The following is a 17,822-nucleotide window of genomic DNA, read 5'->3' as shown; positions in this document are numbered from 1 at the left end:
ACCTCTGCCCGTTAAGGGGCTTTTGTGTCTACCTAGGGACCCTTCCCTGAAAGCGGTATCTGTTGAATGCCTTACTTTTCCCCGAGTCCCAAACCCGCTTGCAAAACGCCAAAGGGATATGTTGAAAAAAGAACGCCTATGTTGAATGTGCCGAAGCCTTTCCCCTGATTTTTTCCGGTTATCCCCGCGGGTATTGCCACTTCATGTCTGTTGAAAAGACCATCATTTCCCACCCAACACCTAAATCACACTCATGTACACCGCATCATCCGCTTAAGCCTTGTCCGCGTACTTGGTGCGGAAGAACTTGGCAGCGTTGACCATGTTGGTCAGCGCGGCCTTGGTCTCGGCCCACTGGCGGGTCTTCAGACCGCAGTCGGGGTTGATCCAGAGCTGCTCAGGGCGAAGACCGTTGTTAAGCATCTCCTCGATGCGGGTCTTGATCTCCTCCTCGGACGGGACACGGGGGGAGTGGATGTCGTAGACACCAGGGCCGATGTGACGGGGGTAGGCCTTCTCCTCGAAGACACGGAGGAGCTTGGCGTCAGACTTGCTGTTCTCGATGGACAGGACATCGGCATCGAGGGCGGCGATGGCGTGGAAGAAGTCCTGGAACTCGGAGTAGCAGAAGTGAGAGTGGATCTGGGTGGAGTCCTGGACGCCGGCGGTGGACAGCTTGAAGGAGTCGACGGCCCACTTGAGGTAGGCCTCACGCTCCTTGCCGGAGCGGAGAGGGAGACCCTCACGGAGAGCGGGCTCATCGACCTGGATGACGTAGATGCCAGCGGCCTCGAGGTCGACGACCTCGTCGCGGAGGGCCAGAGCAAGCTGCTGGGCCTGGACGGACTGGTGAACGTCGTCACGGGGGAAAGACCAGCGCAAGCAGGTGATGGGACCAGTGAGCATGCCCTTCATGACGCGCTTGGAGTGAGCAGCGGCGTACTTGGACTCCTTGACGGTCATGGGCTCGTTGTTGCGGCGGGAGATGTCACCGACAACGATGGGGGGACGGACGCAGCGAGAGCCGTAAGACTGAACCCAGGCGTGGGTGGTGAAGACGTAACCGTCCATGCGCTCACCGAAGTACTGGACCATGTCGTTACGCTCGGGCTCACCGTGGACGAGGACGTCCAGGTCAAGCTCGTTCTGGATGGAGATGACCTCCTCGATCTCCTTCTCGATGAACTTCTCGTACTGCTCAGCGGTGATCTCACCCTTGGTGAACTTGTTGCGCTGGATACGGATCTCCTTGGTCTGGGGGAAGGAGCCGATGGTGGTGGTGGGGAAGAGAGGGAGGTTCAGGTGCTTCTTCTGAGCGGCAATACGAGTGGGGAACTCGGACTTGCGGTTGTGCATCTCAGCAGTAACGTCAGACTGGCGCTTCTTGACGTTGGGGTCGTTGGTGCGGGCAGAGGTGGCACGGGACTGGATGTCCTTGGCGTTGGCATCAAGCTGGGCCTGGACGGAGGCGGCATCGGTGATGGCCTTGGCGATGGTGGCAACCTCAACGGCCTTCTCAGAGGCGAAAGAGAACCAGGCGTAGACCTCCTCGGGGAGCTTCTTCTCGGAAGCAAGGGTGTGGGGAGTGTGGAGGAGGGAAGAGGAGGTGGCAACGATGACACGGTCCTGGCCGACCTTGGCAATGGCCTGCTTGACGGTGTCAATGGCACGGGCGAAGTTGGTCTTCCAGATGTTACGGCCGTCAACGACACCGGCGGAGAGGACCTGGTTGGGGCCGAGCTTCTCGAGAACGGGGCCGAGCTGCTCGGGGTTGCGGACAAGGTCGACGTGGAGACCGTAAAGGTTGTTGATGGCGGGGAGGACATCGAAGTTGTGGACGATGTCACCGAAGTAGGTGGCCAGGACCAGCTTGGGGAGGCCGGCGGCGGAGAGAGCCTCGTAGGCGGGCTTGAAGGCGTCCTTGGACTTCTGGGGAAGGTCGAAGACGAGGATGGGCTCGTCAATCTGGACAGTCTCGGCACCAGCGGCCTTGAGCTGCTTCAGGAGCTCGACGTAGACGGGCAGGAGCTTGTCGAGCAGGGAGATGGGGTCAACAGACTGGCCACGGTCGGGCTTGCCGAGGTGGAGGAAAGAGACGGGTCCGAGAAGGACGGGGCGGGTGACGATGCCGGCCTCCTTGGCCTCGTTGAACTGGACAACAGGCTTAGGGTTGGCGTTCAGCTTGAAGGTCTGGCCATCCTGGAAGGTAGGCTTGACGTAGTGGTAGTTGGAGTCGAACCACTTGACCATTTCCTGTTGATGGATCCGTCAGCAATTATTTTACGTTATGGTATTTTTTTTTATCGCTCGTGCTTGAGCGGGGGCGGGGGCGGGGCTTACCAGAGAGGGGACGTCGATGCCGTCCTTCTGGTGACCACGGCCCATGGCGAAGTACTCGTCAATGGGCTCGAGCTTGGTCTCGGCATAACGGGGAGGAATGGCCTAATGGAATTGTCAGCTGGGTGATGTTTTTCGAGTGATGTTGGTGGCAGTGAAAAGACTCACGTTGAAGAGCTGGATGTGGTCGAGGACCTGGTCGTAGAAAGCAAAGTCGTTGCTGGGGATGATGTCGACACCGGCATCCTTCTGGATCTTCCAGTGAGCGAGACGAAGTCTCTTACCCTCAGCGAGGAGCTCCTCGCGAGAGAGCTTGCCACCCCAGTAAGCCTCGTTGGCCTTCTTGAGGTCACGGTTCACACCCATACGGGGGAAACCAAGAACCGAGGACTGAACCATCTTGAATGCTGTTGCTGAACGACGCAAAAGATTCAAGTGTGATGAAATGATGTTTGTGAATTACCCCGCCGACAAGTAGCAAGGTAAAGAGAAGAGAATTTGAGGGCGGTTGAGGAGGGGAAGAAGGAGAAGAAGAGGAAGGATGGAAGTGGGAGGAGGGGTTAGATGAAGTAGTCTTCTCAGCTCAGGCCAAGTGGTCGACGTGTTGGAAAAAACTCTAGCGGCCCGCGAGTCGGTGTATTGGGCAATTGCGTGCGAGGGGCAGAGACTGGAGAGAGGCTGGGTTGGGTCCCCGGCCGGGTTGGATGAGAGCGAAGTCGGACGGTCACTGGTACGGTACAGTACGGAGTATCTTTTTTTCTGGTGTCTATGGACTTGCGCCTAAGTATTTTTCTCACTATGCGACTTTCATAATTCATGTGGAAAAAAAAAATGAGGTGAGAATTCCTCCCGGTAGCGTTGAGGTGGGGTACTTTGGAAGGGAAGGAGGGGTTGTCGCAGATTGCCCTCTGGCAAAGCAGCCTCTGACACGGCGTGAGGATGCAGCGTGGCGGCTGGCGGGGGACTCAATTGGGGATGTTTGCTTGAGGTGTCCACTGTTGGCTGGACATCTCATGGCGGGGTATCCGTAAGAAGCACTATCGCAAGCTGCTAGGGAGGCCTAGCGAGATGCAGCAAGCCGCCCATTGTTTTCTGTTAGTGCCCCTCTGTCCCTGCTCAAGCTCTTCCAAGCTGTTTCCTATTGTTTCCTTCTCTTGCCTCCTGCGCTCGACTCCTCACTCTGATGCTCTGTGTCTCGAAGTATGTCGCCGGGTCTGTGCCTCAATTTCTAACACACACAAACACAATTAATAGAACGGCGAATACTTTGACTGCAGAGTCAGACTTTGCATGAGGCACCAAGGTCAGGCCAGCCAGGCCTGAGGTTCGTACCGACAATGCAGGGCAAACAATGGCCGGGAGCCTGAGGCGAGAATGGAGGGCATGGAGGGGCACGAGGAACCTGATTGGCTCAATTGGCCTAAGGGTCGGCAGGAACGCAAGGGACCTGCCTCGATATGGAAGGGCGGTGTGCACAAATGGTGGGAATCAGATTTTGCCTTATCGGAAAGTCAGATAGCTTCGGGGTACGTACCTGAGCTGCCTGAGGTCTTAGGTAGGTACCTCAGGAAAGAAGGTGGCCTACCCACCTGAGCTTAAGGCATCTTTGGTGGGTGCGTGGGCAAGCGCGGAAGCCAATGGAGCTTCCGTCTCCAACACAGCTTGGAAGCTCACCAAGCTCAGGGAGGCATCGACGGCATCTCGAGCGCCCCTCCACGCCTCTTTCTCCTCGTGTTGACATTTGGCGAGCCATCATTTTGTCTCGTTTGTTTGGAAGGTAAGGCATGTTGAGTCCCTCGACCGCCTCGAGCAGCAAGCCATGTCTTATTCTCACGCGCCCTTCGTGTCTCTCAATTGGACAGAATCTCACCGTTCAATTCAGGCAAGACACTGACGTCGCAACCGCCATCTCGAAGCCAGTCTAGCCCTCGCCAGATCCCTTTAACTCGCCAACGGTATCCAATGACACCCGGTCCGCCACATGTCACCGCTCAACGGCGACTTTGGTACACTAAGATGACCCAATTCGAGTCTCGACCGCCGCTTGATCGACCTGGAAGCTTCCGACGTCAACCGCCATCTTCTGAAGATCACCAATGCCCCTCGTTCTGTCAACAAAACATCTTGGGACAATCACTCAACGGCGATGGACATGGCCACGACGGCGGGTTTTGTTTCTGGGGCAATCTGCGATGGCGTGATCGACCTGAGGACCCAGATTTGACCCAGAACCGACCCTGAGCCAGTCAGAGTCAGACGCGACGATTGGCGATGGAGTGCAGAGGGCCGGTCGGAGGGTTCTCGTCTTCAAGTCTCCAGCATGAGAAAAAAAAAATCCGCGCAAAACCGAGGAGACCCTTGCTCCCGGTTCTTCCTCTTGTTACGCTTGACGGGTCGCGGGTCGGGGTCGGTTGTCGGGGGACGTCGGGGGGTTTTCAATCTTGAATCTTGAGACTAAAATCCCCCCTCAACTCCACATCTTCATGCAGCTACATCGGAGCAAGCTGTCGCCGATATTGCAGGTCTCCCCCGACCGGGCTCCTCAATGGGCACCGCCTTGAATTCTGCCGCCCGGCCCGACAATCGCCCTGTGCTGCGCTCTCCCAAACCCCTTCTGACTTCTGGAAGCAGGCCCAACTCCGCAGTTCGATGCTGGGTTTCACAATGCTGCAGGCGAATACGGGCCTTCGATTCTTCCCAAGACCCCAACTCCACGACTGAAACCAAACGTCCCATGGTTGCGATATAGGTGCCTGGCCATTAGCATCCGGTCTTTGCTGCGTCTAGCTGCACGAAAATCCTGCGAGCGTTGCACTGCCTCGGCGATCCAAGCAACTTCGGACGGCCGCAAGAGACGAACAAAGCAGCGCGGCGCAGTCGAAGAGATCGAGAACGAACTCAATGCTGCTTACCGTCATTGGAGCTGTCTAGGCATTGAATTGTCCCCTTCGCAATGACTCCTGTCATGGCCTGAGCCAAAATGTCGGGTCCTTCTACCAAGCAACCTCCGTTCGAACGAGGCTAGCCACGATGCCCTCGCGAGTTGAAGCGGACTTATCGACACTCGCGGCGAATCTGCTCCGTCACAGCCGGGGTTCAAGCTAACACAATCCTTCCCACGGCTTGCTTAGCTTGTTTATTGGCCACAACTGGCAAGGAAACAACGATTCAAGACGCCTCATATTTCCCGTCCAAAACATTTCGAGCCATGAGTTTATAAAAAAACAACGCCACCAAAAATAGGAGTCGCGATGCCATCTTTGCACCGTCCGTGGGCGAGATTGACAGGCAAAAAGTCTGGGACGCTACACCTCGCGCTTGGCAATCTCGCAGGAAATGTCTGGATGCTACTCCAAGACGGACTGGTCTGGTAAGAGATCGTCTGCACAGACGAGACGGACAGTTCTTGACAAGGGCCCAGCGGGAACGTCAAGACTGCACCCAAGCACCGGACCCCGGTCCTATATCAGCCACAGCTAAGCTTCTCGGCTGCCCCAAGCTTCCGCTACAGCCGTGTGCCCGCGAGCAACAACAGCCCGCAACCCTGTCACCTGAAGCAGTCGAGCCTGGTCGAGGGTACACTTCGCGCGGCACGACTCCCACACCACTGCACTCAGCGTGTTTGAAAATGACGTTTGAAACCGCGACCCCTGCCCGTTCCAAGCGACGACATCTCGACTTTTACGTGAACCGCTACCCATATCAGCCTTCTCTTAAGGCCAACATCCAGGAACCCTCCGACCAGAACCCCGGCACGAGCCCCAGGCAAGCCCCAAGCCAGCCACGGCTTTACCCTCCTTTCTGAAACCGACTTAACGTCGATTATCACGTATAAGCTTATTCGCACACTGCCCTTGGCAGACGACAAAGGGGGTTTCGTGCTAGGCCGTGTTAGCGGAGCTTGTGTGCGCCATGCCGCTCTCCCATGCTCCTACCATGCTCCTCCCAAGCTGCTCCCATGCTATCCCCGTGCTTGGTCTTGCTGCCATGCCCTGCTGGAGTCGCATCGGGGGAACTTGAGGCAATTCATAACGGGAGAGCTTTCCTCGGTTCTGGGACGGGAGCTCGCGTGGTCTCTCCTCTTTCCTCTTAAGCTCTCTGGGAGAGTCATCGCAACGCCATCACGTCTCACGGCCTTTCCATTTGTGTGAACTCGGGTTTCCTTGACTAGTATCTTTATTCTTGTGTCTGTTTTCTATTCTCAAAGAGCTGAGCTCGAATCCTTGGTGCTGAGCACTACCACAATCATCACAATGGCTCCTATCTCAAGACCAAAGGCAATCTTCTCAACCCCTTCAATGGGAGTGTAAGTGACATTCCCTCCGCCGGACGATAACACAGCTGACAAGCTCTCTTCCAGATCAAACGAAAACGAAAATGTAGCTCACGTGTTTGTCGGAAGAGGGGAGAAGATGAAGGAGTTCCGCGTCAACAAGAGGATGCTCAGCAACGTCGCCCCTTTCTTCGAGGACCAACTCGACGCCACACCGGCCGGCATCGTCAAGACCTCCGGCAAGCCCGTCGCGGTATGGCTGCCCCAGCAGAACTCGTCCATCCGTCTGCCCAACGAGTCCGCCTCCATGTTCGAGCTCTTCGTCGTCTGGCTTCACCAGCGTGACGGCTTCCGCCGCCACCTCGACGAGATGATCACCCTCGTCAGCGACGCACCCGGCGTTCCCTGCCAGCGCCTCCACTGGGCCCTCGTCCGCCTTCACATCTTCGCCGCCCGCCTCGACCTCCACCACCTTCAAGACCTCGCCATCGATGCTCTCCAAGACATCTACCTCCGCTGCGATTGGGATGTCACTCCGAGGTTCGTCGAGTACGTCTACGACCAGTGCGACTCGGCCGCCGCGATGCGCATTCGTAGGTGGACGGTGGCCATGGTAGCGTGGTCCGTTGCCGGCGGTTCGACCTCCAACATCAACAACGAGGGCAGCCTCGAACGGTTCCAGGAGATGTTCGAGCGCTTCCCTGACTTCGCCACCGACTACACCTCCCACCTCCGCAAGATGAAGTCCAGCAAGCTCGACACGAGCATCAAGAACCCGCAGCTCCGCATCCCGGCGAACAAGCTTCGCAACGAGGAACGCCAGTTCGGGTTCCGGCAGTGCTCGTTCCACAGCCACCGCGCGGCCGTCGGCGAGCGTAGGTGTCCTCACACAACCGCCAGCAGGGAGCTGGACAACTTCCTCCTGGTGCCCTTGGTGATGGAGGTCGAGCCGACGGCACGCATCCCTTCCCGTCGGGACGTGCCACAACACCTTCGCCGACAGAGGATGGCGCACACGGCGCAGGCGTGCTAGGAGGTCCGTCGTACCGTGGATCGTTCCCAGGTGGACGTCCACTCAGTCCGGCAAATAAATACCAAAAAAACCGAACCCCCCATCCCCCCAAACCCTTTTTTAATCTTTAAGCTCCGTCGCTCTCCCACCCAACCCTACTACAAGTCCTCGGGGACTTCTCTCTTACGCGCCGCACAGCCGCTGCCCATAAACACACCAAACCCGTCCTCGGGCTTCGAGGCCTGGCGGAACGCGACGCGACTCCGTCCTCCGTCCGCCAGCTCGAACACGAAGCTGCCGCCGCCGTCGCACCGTCCGAGGTCGATCGTCTGCGTGCCGGGCTTCACCTTGACGGCGCCCAGAAGGTTCCGCTTCTGACGGACGACGTCGTCGTCCATGTCGGTGGCGTCCGCGGGGACCCGGAACACCCGCAAGTCCGCGGCGCCCTCGCGCTGGATCAGTTCCCAGCTCTCCGCGTCCTCGGGCATGGCGAAGAGCAGCTTGCACTCGGTCGGCTCGGCGCCGAGGGACGAGCCAAAGGTCACGAGCTGCGCCACGCGGTTGGCCTTGATTCCTGCGGCAAGAGGATGAGCACATCAATGCGGGGCACGGCAAACATATAAGTGTCTCGTCATACCTGCGGCGTCGATATCTTGGTTGACGTAGAAGAACGAGGACGGGTCCTCCTGCTCAAAGGGCTGATCCTGCAAAAGCCAGGTCAAGGACGTCGGCGCCTCGACGCGCGCGCAGTCGGTCGAGTGTTGTCGCTGCGGCGGCGACATCGTTGTGGTCGTGGTCGTCGCCCTTGAGACGGCTGCTCCGGCGACCGACAGGAGTTGGGTGAGGACAATGCTCAGACGAGCCATTTTTGCAAAAATGTATATAGTTAAGATTACCGGGGAACACCTTTTTTTCCCTTCGAAAGAGACACTATATGTTGCTTGGGACGTTTTCGGTTTTGATCGCTTTTCTGGCAGTGATGATGATGATGATGTACGTTGCCGCTTTCGCCGTGAGATCTGTTTGGGTTTGTCTAATTACACGAGACGTGGAAAGCCGTGATGGTGACCCGTGTAGGTTTTTAAGTGGCAGTAGAGTAGACGGTGAGATAGTAAATGGATTAGAAGACTGAGAGGTTGACCGGTAATAACACGCGTGTCATTCGAAAACTCACGAAGGACACGAGAAAAGTCAAAAGAGCGAAGGGTGGTGGTGGTGGTGCGGTCTGACACGATATTATAAACCCAAAGGGTACCGTACCGTACCGGTGTAAGCAACGGAAAGCCGGGCGTTCGGCTGGAGCCAAAAAAGCATATGCACGAGGTGGTGTGTGACCACACCGGACGGCGGACTACCACCACTGCGCACTTCGACTGCACTGCGCGCGCGCGCGCTCGTTGTACGTACAGCAAAACCCGAGCGAGCTACCTACCCTACGACGAAAAAGCTTGGACTCCGTTTCGTTTCCTTTTTTCTTTCCCTCGTCTGTCCACTACGCCAATCCCTACCTTGTTTCCCATTCAGCTAGGTTGGGCTGACTGACTCTGAGGTAGAGGAAGTCAATTCGAGGGCCCGCCCGCTGATGGACCCCCCATTGGTACCCTCTTTAGAGCATTCCTTATTCTACCTTAGGTACGATACTCTGAGGAAAACCCAATTGCTACGAGGTATGGATTGTAAGACAAGACAAGGGAGGAGGGAAGCGCAGCGTCAAAGCCGTGCGCCAAGGGACCGGAACCGAATTGGACTGTGGGGCACCGGGGTGCTGCTGCTGCTGCTGCGGATAGGCAGCAATTAGTTCGAGCCCGGATTGCTCAAGTGGCTTATGCCTCTTCCCATCCGCTCAACGTTTTTTGGCTTTTACGATTTTACCTCTCTGGGCTTAGGCACGTCAGGGGCGCTCGTTTCTTGACCACAATCTGGAAGGAATCAAGGTCGTCAATCCCCTTTACACGCGGAGCCGAATGCATGTTCACGATGATCAGACAAGAACGCCGTCGGGTGGGAAGGGGAGAGAGAGGCTCAGCGCATCCCGCCACGAACCTCTATTCTCCGCCCCATGCTGCTGCTGTTGTTCCTGTACCCCGGTTTTTCCCTTGACCGAAGTAGGCTAGAAAAAACGTCAAAAAGGGAGAGAGGGTAATTTAAAATGAGAGGCCGCTTTGCTGCTAATCATGGCGTCCGGGTCCGTTTCTTTTGTGCTGGGCCTTGCCCGGCTCTGGTGTCGACGATGACGGAACCCCAGTATCCTGCCCTGGCCTTTGTTGTCGCCTGTGGACTTAGACGCTTTCTCGATTGTCTCTTAACATCCTCCGGATTGGAGTCTCGGCGGTACAATGGTCTCTGTTGGACATCCCTTTCGTCAAGTAAGGAATCGATGATACCTGAGACCCTTTGATCTCTAAAGTGCTTACAATCCCTCCCATCTCCCTCCCTCCCTCCCTCACTAACATCACAGGAAAAAGGAAAACACATGGGACCCCGCTGAAGTTGCTGTCAAGACCGGGGGGCTGTCCAATTCCCTGGGTCCAACCCTACGAGAGCTGAAGGAGGCCACTCGCACGCTCGCTCCCAGAACGGAAAGCCCAGGGGCCCAGGCAAGGGACCAAATTTAAACGCGGGTGCCTATACGAACGAACGGGATGGAGAAAGAGAAGACGGCCGTCGATCTTGTGTCTAAATTTACGCTTCTGTGGAATTTCGTATTCCCCAGATTTCCCAATTTCAATCAGGGTCCCCTCCCATATCCGTATCGTGAACGACGCTCAGAATTTCAGAGTAGTCTCGGCCGGGTATGTCGGCACCAGCCCCGTCCGTGGTTGTTCATAGTACATAAGGTCTGCTGAGACTTCAAACTTCCTATCTTCTTTCAACCCCGCAGAGTAGAGTCCAATTGTCTCACTCCCATTTCCTTTTCGCAAAGGAGAAGAATGTCTTTGGAGTTGTGCGGTCTCAGATCTCAATATCGGGAAAATCGCAGGCGACGTGACGTGACGTGACGCCCAGGTCCGCAGGGCAGAAAGACACAACGCACACACGCACACACGCCAGCGAAGCCGGGCGAGAGTGGTAGCACCCGGAACGGGAAAACAGCTCAGCTGAGACGGTACCTCATGTTAGGTTCCAATTGGAGGAGGGAGAGATGGAAAGCTGGCGACGCGGCGCGGCGCGGCGCAGCCCAGCTCATTGGCTCCGAACCCCTGTCTTTAAGCCCGAACACAGAGCGTCGTTCAATCGCAGTCGTTCTGCTGTGAAATATTCATGCGGTATCGGAATGGTGATGTAATCAAGACGAAGATCCAACGCGCTATTCCAATCCTCTGGGATCGATCGACTCCGGGGAAAGATAGGCAGCAATTAGGTAGAATAAACCTGGACTAAGAAGCATGGCAAACCATTGAGGAACCGCCTCATCGACGCGCGCCAGACTGGCGTAAAAACACCACCCAAGCTCCCTCGTATGACAGCGCCAGTAATTTACACAATTCCAGCGGCGCCCAAACGGCAAAAGCCTCTCCGGCCGGTGAATCGCTCCGCCGGCCTTGAAGCTTAAAAAAACTAGACTTTAATCAAGCCACTAGAAACGGGAAACGGGAGGGGGAAGAGAGATCAGATGACGGAGTTCGCGCGCTTGAGGCATGGTTCGGATCTTTCGGGTCCCGAATTCAGAGAGGTGTAGTTCCCGCCAGGACCCCATCAGATCGCAGCATTCCTTAAACATGAACGATTTCCTATCCTCGACGCTCCATGCGAGACCGAAGACCAAGAAACACGTTTCCGTCCCGGATCGAAAACATTCCAGCATCGGAGGGCCGAACGCGTGGGGCTTTTTTTTTTCGCCCACGACGAAAACGCCATCGCTAGGCTAACTTCTAACTAACCTGAACGTTTCTTTGGCGTGTCGTGGCTTTCAATGTCGCGAGACGGAAATGGTCCGGATTCCCTTCCCCATTGACCGACTTATTATGATCCATATATGTCCTTGGCCCCCTCGCCGGATATCCGACTTGGGAGAAGCATCGTCGCTTCCTTTCACGGAGAGGAGCTCATCGGACAAGTTGGGGGTTCGGCATGTCTCGTCGTCCGAGCTGCGGAATGACCTCCGAGCGAAGGTCGTCAAGGTGCCGCCGCTCCTTCTCCCTTTCTTTTCGACTCCATGTTCCTCGAGGTCGTTGGTATGGATATATCACTCTCGGCCGAGCAATGGGCCCGAAGACGACTCTCACATTGCACATTCTCCAGAGTATGCGAGGTTAGGTATGCCATGGACGAGGTCGAGGGATTCCCTCGTCTTGGAGAAGCAGAACAGACAGCGCGAACTGGACGCGTGGAGTATTCGGCCATTTCGTCATCCTATCTGACCTCCAGGCATGCCAATGATTTTCACCTCAGCGCACAACATCGACAGCGACACTCCAATCCACTTCAGTCCTTTCGCAAAACAAATCCGAGAAGAGTGCGATCATACTGGCCAAAGACACACGCAGTGTATCATCGACCACTCCTCATCGCGTCGGCTGCACGCACCAAACCGAGGTCAGCATCATCACACCTACCCGTCTTGGCGACCCGTGATAGGTTCGGCCTCTACCTGCAACATTCTCTCTCGTCAAATCATTCCATCTTGACATCTCTCACCATAAACGGCGAAACTGGTTTGCTGTGGGCTGGGGACGCGTCAATTGTTGACGACGACCTGCGTCGACTGACATCAGAAGACCTCACAAAGACCTGTTGCATTTGGGCTGCAGTGTGCCTAAAGATCGTATCCATTCGTCTAGCGATGCCGGTTCTGATTCCCGGCTCCGAGGTTTTTTCTTCTTTTCTTTTTTCGACTTCCTTTTGCAAGGAATTTTTCCTCTCTCACACTTGACAGCAATGCCGGGACCTTAGATTCCGCCAATGCGTCAGTAATTACAAACAAGAAAATGTCCGACGTCCTCGTCGAGTGTCGTTTCATCATGTCCTTCGTCATGGTTTTCATAACAGGAAGTTGGGCTGCAAATGCGAGCCGAGAAAAACGAGGGTAACGTCCAAATCGCACACTTTCTCAAGCAAAGTGGAAATTAGTCCTCCAAGCCAAGAGGGTTCCGTCCCCTCGATATGTGAAGCAAATGTGTCCATGAGAAGTGAAGTAAAGGAAAACATCGTCAAAACATGCTGTCGTCTATGTACCGTTGAGGGGTATGTCCCTGCAAGAGTCTGTCCACATGGGTATCAGGCAAACTCGCATGAACTCATAAAGTCGTCAGATAATATCGGGCGTAGCGGGTGTACAAAAGAAATGGTCACTAGAAGGGAGATTCAGACCGGCGACGGTTGCTGTCGCGGCGTCTGAATTCCCTGAGACGGTCGTCAATGTAGGCCAGGCGGTTGGCCAGGTTGCGAGGCGGAGCAGATCCGCCGTCGACGGATTGTTGAATCGTCGCGAATGGGCGGATAGTTCCGTGGTCGAACTCCTCTGGCTGACTGAGCCGGTTGGGAAATGAGAAGCTCGTGTTGGATCCAGGGAACGGCGATCCCAGACGTGGCAAAGGCGCGCTGGGAGGCGCCAGAGATGCCCCGGCAGTCTCTGGTCGAGTCGAAGGAATTGGCATCGGAGCGGTAAAGAGCCCAGCAAGATTGGTTCGAGGGACAAACAGATCGTCATGGATGTTGCCGTTTGTCGAGCTGAACTCCGTGTCTGGAAGCAGAGGTGTCCTTGGGAGGTCGTCAAAAGAAGACGGCTCATTCCACAGATCAGAGCCAAGACTGGGCCGCTTGGTCTTTTTCGGTTCGTGTGTCGCCAGTCTTGGTCTTCCAATCCGCTTCTGAGTGTTGGACCTGCTCCTGGTCAAGCGGGCTGGAGGCTGAAGAGTGCGACGATGGCCGAGACTTTGATTCTGTCTCTGGGGCATGGAAGATATCGCGGCCGAGAGTGCGCCGGTTGAGCTGGGTCCGTAGCTGTTGGCCATAAAAGGGGATCCAAGTCGTGGACGTTCGGCAGGGACGTCGAGGCAGGAGAAATCTACCGGGAGCGGAGGGAAAGGTTCCGTCATGGGTTCTTCGACGGGTTCCGGGCTCGACTTCGTGAGCTGTGCAAGAGGTCCTTGAGGCTGCATGGCCTCAGACGTGCTGAGGGTAAGAGACATTGACATGTCGTGGGCCGAGAAGACGGATGGCGACCGAGCCGGCGTGGATCTCCGGTTCCAGAACCTCGTCGCCGTCCGGCCGAAAGGTGTTGGGCTGTGAGCGAGAAATTGAGTTTTCCGAGCCGATGAAGAAGCCGCCTTGATTTTGCAGAGTTCCCTAAGATGCGCTCGAGTAGCTGCGCAGGTGTGTGGCCACTGCAAAAAGGTGCTTGGTGCTTCCACAGTAGGGGTATTGCTTCCGCTCTTCGGGTTCAGCGACTTTCTAGCGCCCTTGGGGCCTCTCCAACTCCTTTTCGCTTCCCTCGCAACACGGAGACAGACTCCGTGAGGAGGGATGCAACTTTTCCCAGTGCGGAAAGGGGTGACTTTGGGGTCCTGAAGGTACATGAGGTAGGTCATCCAGAGGTGGTCGCTCATGGCCTTGGTCCAGGGGGCCTTCCTCCTCTTTACATTTGCGTTGGTTGGCTTTTCGACGATCTCATCAACATCGTCCGCGAAATGGAGGAAGTGATCCGAAGCTTCGGTCTCGGGACTGATGCATTGCAGGTCCTCCGACGTCAGGGAGAAGCGACTGAATAGAGACGCGCTGGTTTGGGTGGATCGTGCCGTTGATGGTCGGCTGGATTCGCATTCCGGGGTTGACTCGCCGCTGCTGAAAGCAGAGTCAATGGACCAGTTGGGATATCGTTTGGGGGAAAGCGATGGCGCGGCGCCGGGTGCTGGCGTTTTGGGTGGAGAAAAACGTCTGCCGCGAACTTTATGTAACCCGAGATCTTCCAAGTCTTTGAGGTTGTGGATAACCGGGTAAGTCATGCTGGATATCTGCATGTTTGCGCGAGATGCTTCGGGTTCTTCGATGCTTGGAATCGGCACATCAGCGGCGGCGACTGACGCGAGAAACTGACTTGTCGGAGCGGCCAAGTTGGAGGCGACGCGCCTTTTCAGTTTGAAGCGTGGACGCGGCGGCGAAGGTGGCTGCAATTCCTCACCCACGGCGGATGGCTCCGGTGTTTTGGGGTTCACATCTGGATCATGGAAACGGAAGCCCTTTGGCAGCGTCGCCGCTCCGGAATGCTGGGAGTCCATCTTGCTTGACGATCAACGGGCAACTGGCATGCGAAAGCCCCTCGAAAGAATGCAAACGGGTGCGAAACTCCACGAGGCGGAGTAAGATGATAGGCGCCAAACGGGGAACAAAGGCGACACGTTCCTGGAACTTGACTGTTGTGGCTGTAGTTTGAGACACGTTGGAATTCAACCTCCCAAAAGCTCGCGTAAGAGCGCGTGGTACAGTCGTAAACCAATGCGACCTCGATGAAATCCTATACCAACTTGTCGCAAAATTTGCGCGCGGAAAGATGTGCGCGCGGAATAGCCAATTCGCGCAGCACGTTTGCTCTGAACGCTTCGTCTCTAATTGACTGGGCGAGGCAATTCCGAAGATTGGCACAAAGCAAGTACAGGGCAAAGACCTCGTCTGGGTTCGAGGTTGTTCGACAGTAAAGCCGTACGCTTCCAAGCAATTATCGTGATGAAAAGAGAAAAAGAAAGCGTCGCGTCGTTGTCGTCGTTTCGTAGTGAGGTCGTAGATAGTTCGTAGATAATATCGGGGTTCGCAAGCGCGACACTGGCGCAGTGCTGTAGGATAAGGAAATGAGATATGGCGGCGAGCCGTACAGACGTATTATCGTCGTCGTCGTTGTTTGAGGTGGTGGTTGGCTTGAGATCGTAAACTTGTCGGGAATCGCAGCGCGCCCCCACCACCGAGGACGGCTGATAGTTTGCGAAAGGAACGACTGTGGTGAAGAGAGGGTGGGAGGAGGAAGATCGGGGCGGCTTGGGTTGAGGCGGACCGGTGTAGTATGTATGGCAGCTCTCGACGGTGGGCGGGGTGGAGAAGAGAGTGAGCGGGTGGCGCGAACCTCTGCGCTGGGGGAGTCGGGGCAGGGCGGGACGCAGGATACGAATGGGAAGACACCTGTGCCTGCGCTTGAGCCCGAAGCCTGTGCCCAAGGGTTGCAGTGAGAGGCCCTTGAACACCGAACGAGGTACCTCCAAGTTCGCACACTGCTCGCTTGAACTCCCGTGTAGTGTAGGTAGTCAACAGCAAAGCGTGCCCTGGTGGCCGGGGGGGCGTTGTACAGCGGTTGAGCACGCTAGAATCCCCCACTCGGCTAAGCCCAAGGGAACCTAGTCGTGCCGTTCGAGGTGAGTGACAGTGGAGAGTCTGTGAGTGACGGACCAGCGATGGCGCCGCGAGACAGGCCCAGAAGCTCACCAGCGCATGTGGCAGAGTGGAGTCCCGGGTGAACGTAGTGATGGGTATTCGTGGTCTCGTAGGTTGTCTGTCAGGTATGGTATCCGCAGAGAGGACCCTGAAGATGTGCGGTGAGGTGCGCGAGTTGGAAGCGCCGTGGAAGGACTGATCGTCTGCTCTTGGGACGGGGTCTGGTTGGAGTCGTGGCTCGTCCAAGAATCCCCTCTTCGCAGGGGTGGCAGAGGTCCTTCAAGGGAACAGGGCAGCAGCGGCGGGATGAGTGTCGGTGATTGCAGTAGGTGCATGCACTCCGTATGCACTGTTGTGTATGGTGTAGCTACCTTAGTCGACGGACACGACAGGAGTGCATGTGCAGCGGATCATGGAGCAGCGGACGACGAGGGTCTGCTCCGGATGAGAGAGCAAAGCAAAGCTCCGAGCCCTCGTTGGTCGATTTCTTCGTTCGCAGGCGCAAGGCAAGGTACGAGGCGCGTCAAGTCTGAGAAGCGCGCCGAACCAAGGGTCGGGTTGGTTGAGGCAATGCAGCTCCCCGCGGTGCTGATGACAGAGCTACCAGCAACAGCAAAGGCGATGCAGCAGACGTAGCAGAAACCAAGCTATTTCGGCAACTAGCTGGACTCGATCAGACGGCTGATCCAACAGACAAAAAGACAGACCACCCACCAACAAGCTGATCTGGGAGTCGGGATAGACCGTGACAACTAGAGCAGTGGAGGTTTCGCGATGGATAGGCCAGGTTGCTTGGCTTGTGGGGGCGGTGAGACAATTAACCAGATGATGCTGGCAGCTGGATGTGCGTGCAGGTTCGTGGTCTCTTCCTGGACTCGGATAGGGCGCGTTTGCCCTCTGGTGATTGATTGCTCTCGAAGGTAGTTCTCTGGTTCCTGGTTCGCAGCTTGTGCGGTGGTGTGGTATGGTGTGCGCTCGGCCGCTTGGGACCGGGGGCCGGGAAACGCAAGAGGCTGGTTTCTGCGTATGCAACCGATAGGTCTATTCGTGCCGGCCGTTCGTTCTTGGGACGAACAGAGTCTCGAAGCACAGAGCGAGCGGCTAGCAAGCCACAAAATGGATGATCGGGTGGGCCGTGGTGCTAATGGTGGTTGATGTCGGGAAGCTACCTATCTTGCCGTGGGCGAGACAGTCTCAAGAGAGCGTGGTTGAGTGATTCAGAATGTGCCGATGGCGCCGGCAATATGGACTTGAAGTAGAAATTAGAACAAACAAAAGAGCGGCGTAGCAAGTAGTTGTTTATCTCGAGGCCTGAGTATTTTCCAGCAGGCTCGCGGAATTGAGTTGAGTTGAGTTGAGCGAAAGCGGGTGAGCGCTAGGTGAAGCGTTCGATGAGCCCGGTGAGGTTTAAGGTGAGCGCGGAGAGGCGGGCAGCGGTTCATGGCATCACAAATGTGGGCAGTGACGTCCGTTCAAGTGAGGTGCTTGGAGCGTTCGGCGGGGTCACTCAAGGAAGGGAAGATGGATGAAACTGAATCGATGTGATCCGTGCGAGCGGTGGGAAAATTCTGACGCCTGAACGGCATCCAACAAGCATGTTCACTGCCCAGTTGTGAAGTGGAAAATCGCGACTTGTACGCGACTTAGACGCGTCGAAGCGCGTTGAAGTGGAGTTTTCGATTTGTGGGTCGCGTTCGCGTTTCCCGGGTCTTGATTGGGACGATGAAGCCCAGACTGTGTGTGCTTTGCGGCAGGTCCAGGCCGGCCGTCATTACACCACAACGCTTTCCGTATTAGAATTGGGATAGAAGCAGGAAGGCACCTCCCCGCAGCTGCCATTGC

The 17,822-nt window shown here is 56.2% G+C and overlaps 4 protein-coding genes across 4 annotated transcripts; 1 reads left to right on the top strand and 3 right to left on the bottom strand.

The window, feature by feature from the left end:
* Nucleotides 1-273: 273 nt before the first annotated feature.
* Nucleotides 274-2,736, bottom strand: CkaCkLH20_03371 (5-methyltetrahydropteroyltriglutamate-homocysteine methyltransferase; the record flags this gene model as incomplete). The annotated part of the gene is made up of 3 exons (XM_038886090.1): nucleotides 274-2,253; nucleotides 2,341-2,442; nucleotides 2,506-2,736. The coding sequence occupies 3 exons, from the start codon at nucleotides 2,734-2,736 to the stop codon at nucleotides 274-276; spliced, it is 2,313 nt and encodes a 770-aa protein (XP_038748599.1).
* A 3,854-nt stretch (nucleotides 2,737-6,590) lies between these two features.
* CkaCkLH20_03370 (uncharacterized protein) lies at nucleotides 6,591-7,643 on the top strand (the record flags this gene model as incomplete). The annotated part of the gene is made up of 2 exons (XM_038886089.1): nucleotides 6,591-6,643; nucleotides 6,698-7,643. The coding sequence occupies 2 exons, from the start codon at nucleotides 6,591-6,593 to the stop codon at nucleotides 7,641-7,643; spliced, it is 999 nt and encodes a 332-aa protein (XP_038748598.1).
* Nucleotides 7,644-7,780: 137 nt separating this feature from the next.
* Nucleotides 7,781-8,404, bottom strand: CkaCkLH20_03369 (uncharacterized protein; the record flags this gene model as incomplete). The annotated part of the gene is made up of 2 exons (XM_038886088.1): nucleotides 7,781-8,196; nucleotides 8,260-8,404. 2 exons carry the CDS (start codon nucleotides 8,402-8,404, stop codon nucleotides 7,781-7,783), a joined length of 561 nt encoding a protein of 186 aa, XP_038748597.1.
* A 4,509-nt stretch (nucleotides 8,405-12,913) lies between these two features.
* On the bottom strand, nucleotides 12,914-14,839 carry CkaCkLH20_03368 (uncharacterized protein; the record flags this gene model as incomplete). The annotated part of the gene is made up of 1 exon (XM_038886087.1): nucleotides 12,914-14,839. One exon carries the CDS (start codon nucleotides 14,837-14,839, stop codon nucleotides 12,914-12,916), a length of 1,926 nt encoding a protein of 641 aa, XP_038748596.1.
* Nucleotides 14,840-17,822: the final 2,983 nt, after the last annotated feature.

Source organism: Colletotrichum karsti, assembly GCF_011947395.1.
Source record: "Colletotrichum karsti strain CkLH20 chromosome Unknown Scaffold8, whole genome shotgun sequence".
Lineage (NCBI taxonomy): Eukaryota > Fungi > Ascomycota > Sordariomycetes > Glomerellales > Glomerellaceae > Colletotrichum > Colletotrichum karsti.
This window is presented reverse-complemented; position numbering and strand designations above follow the sequence as displayed.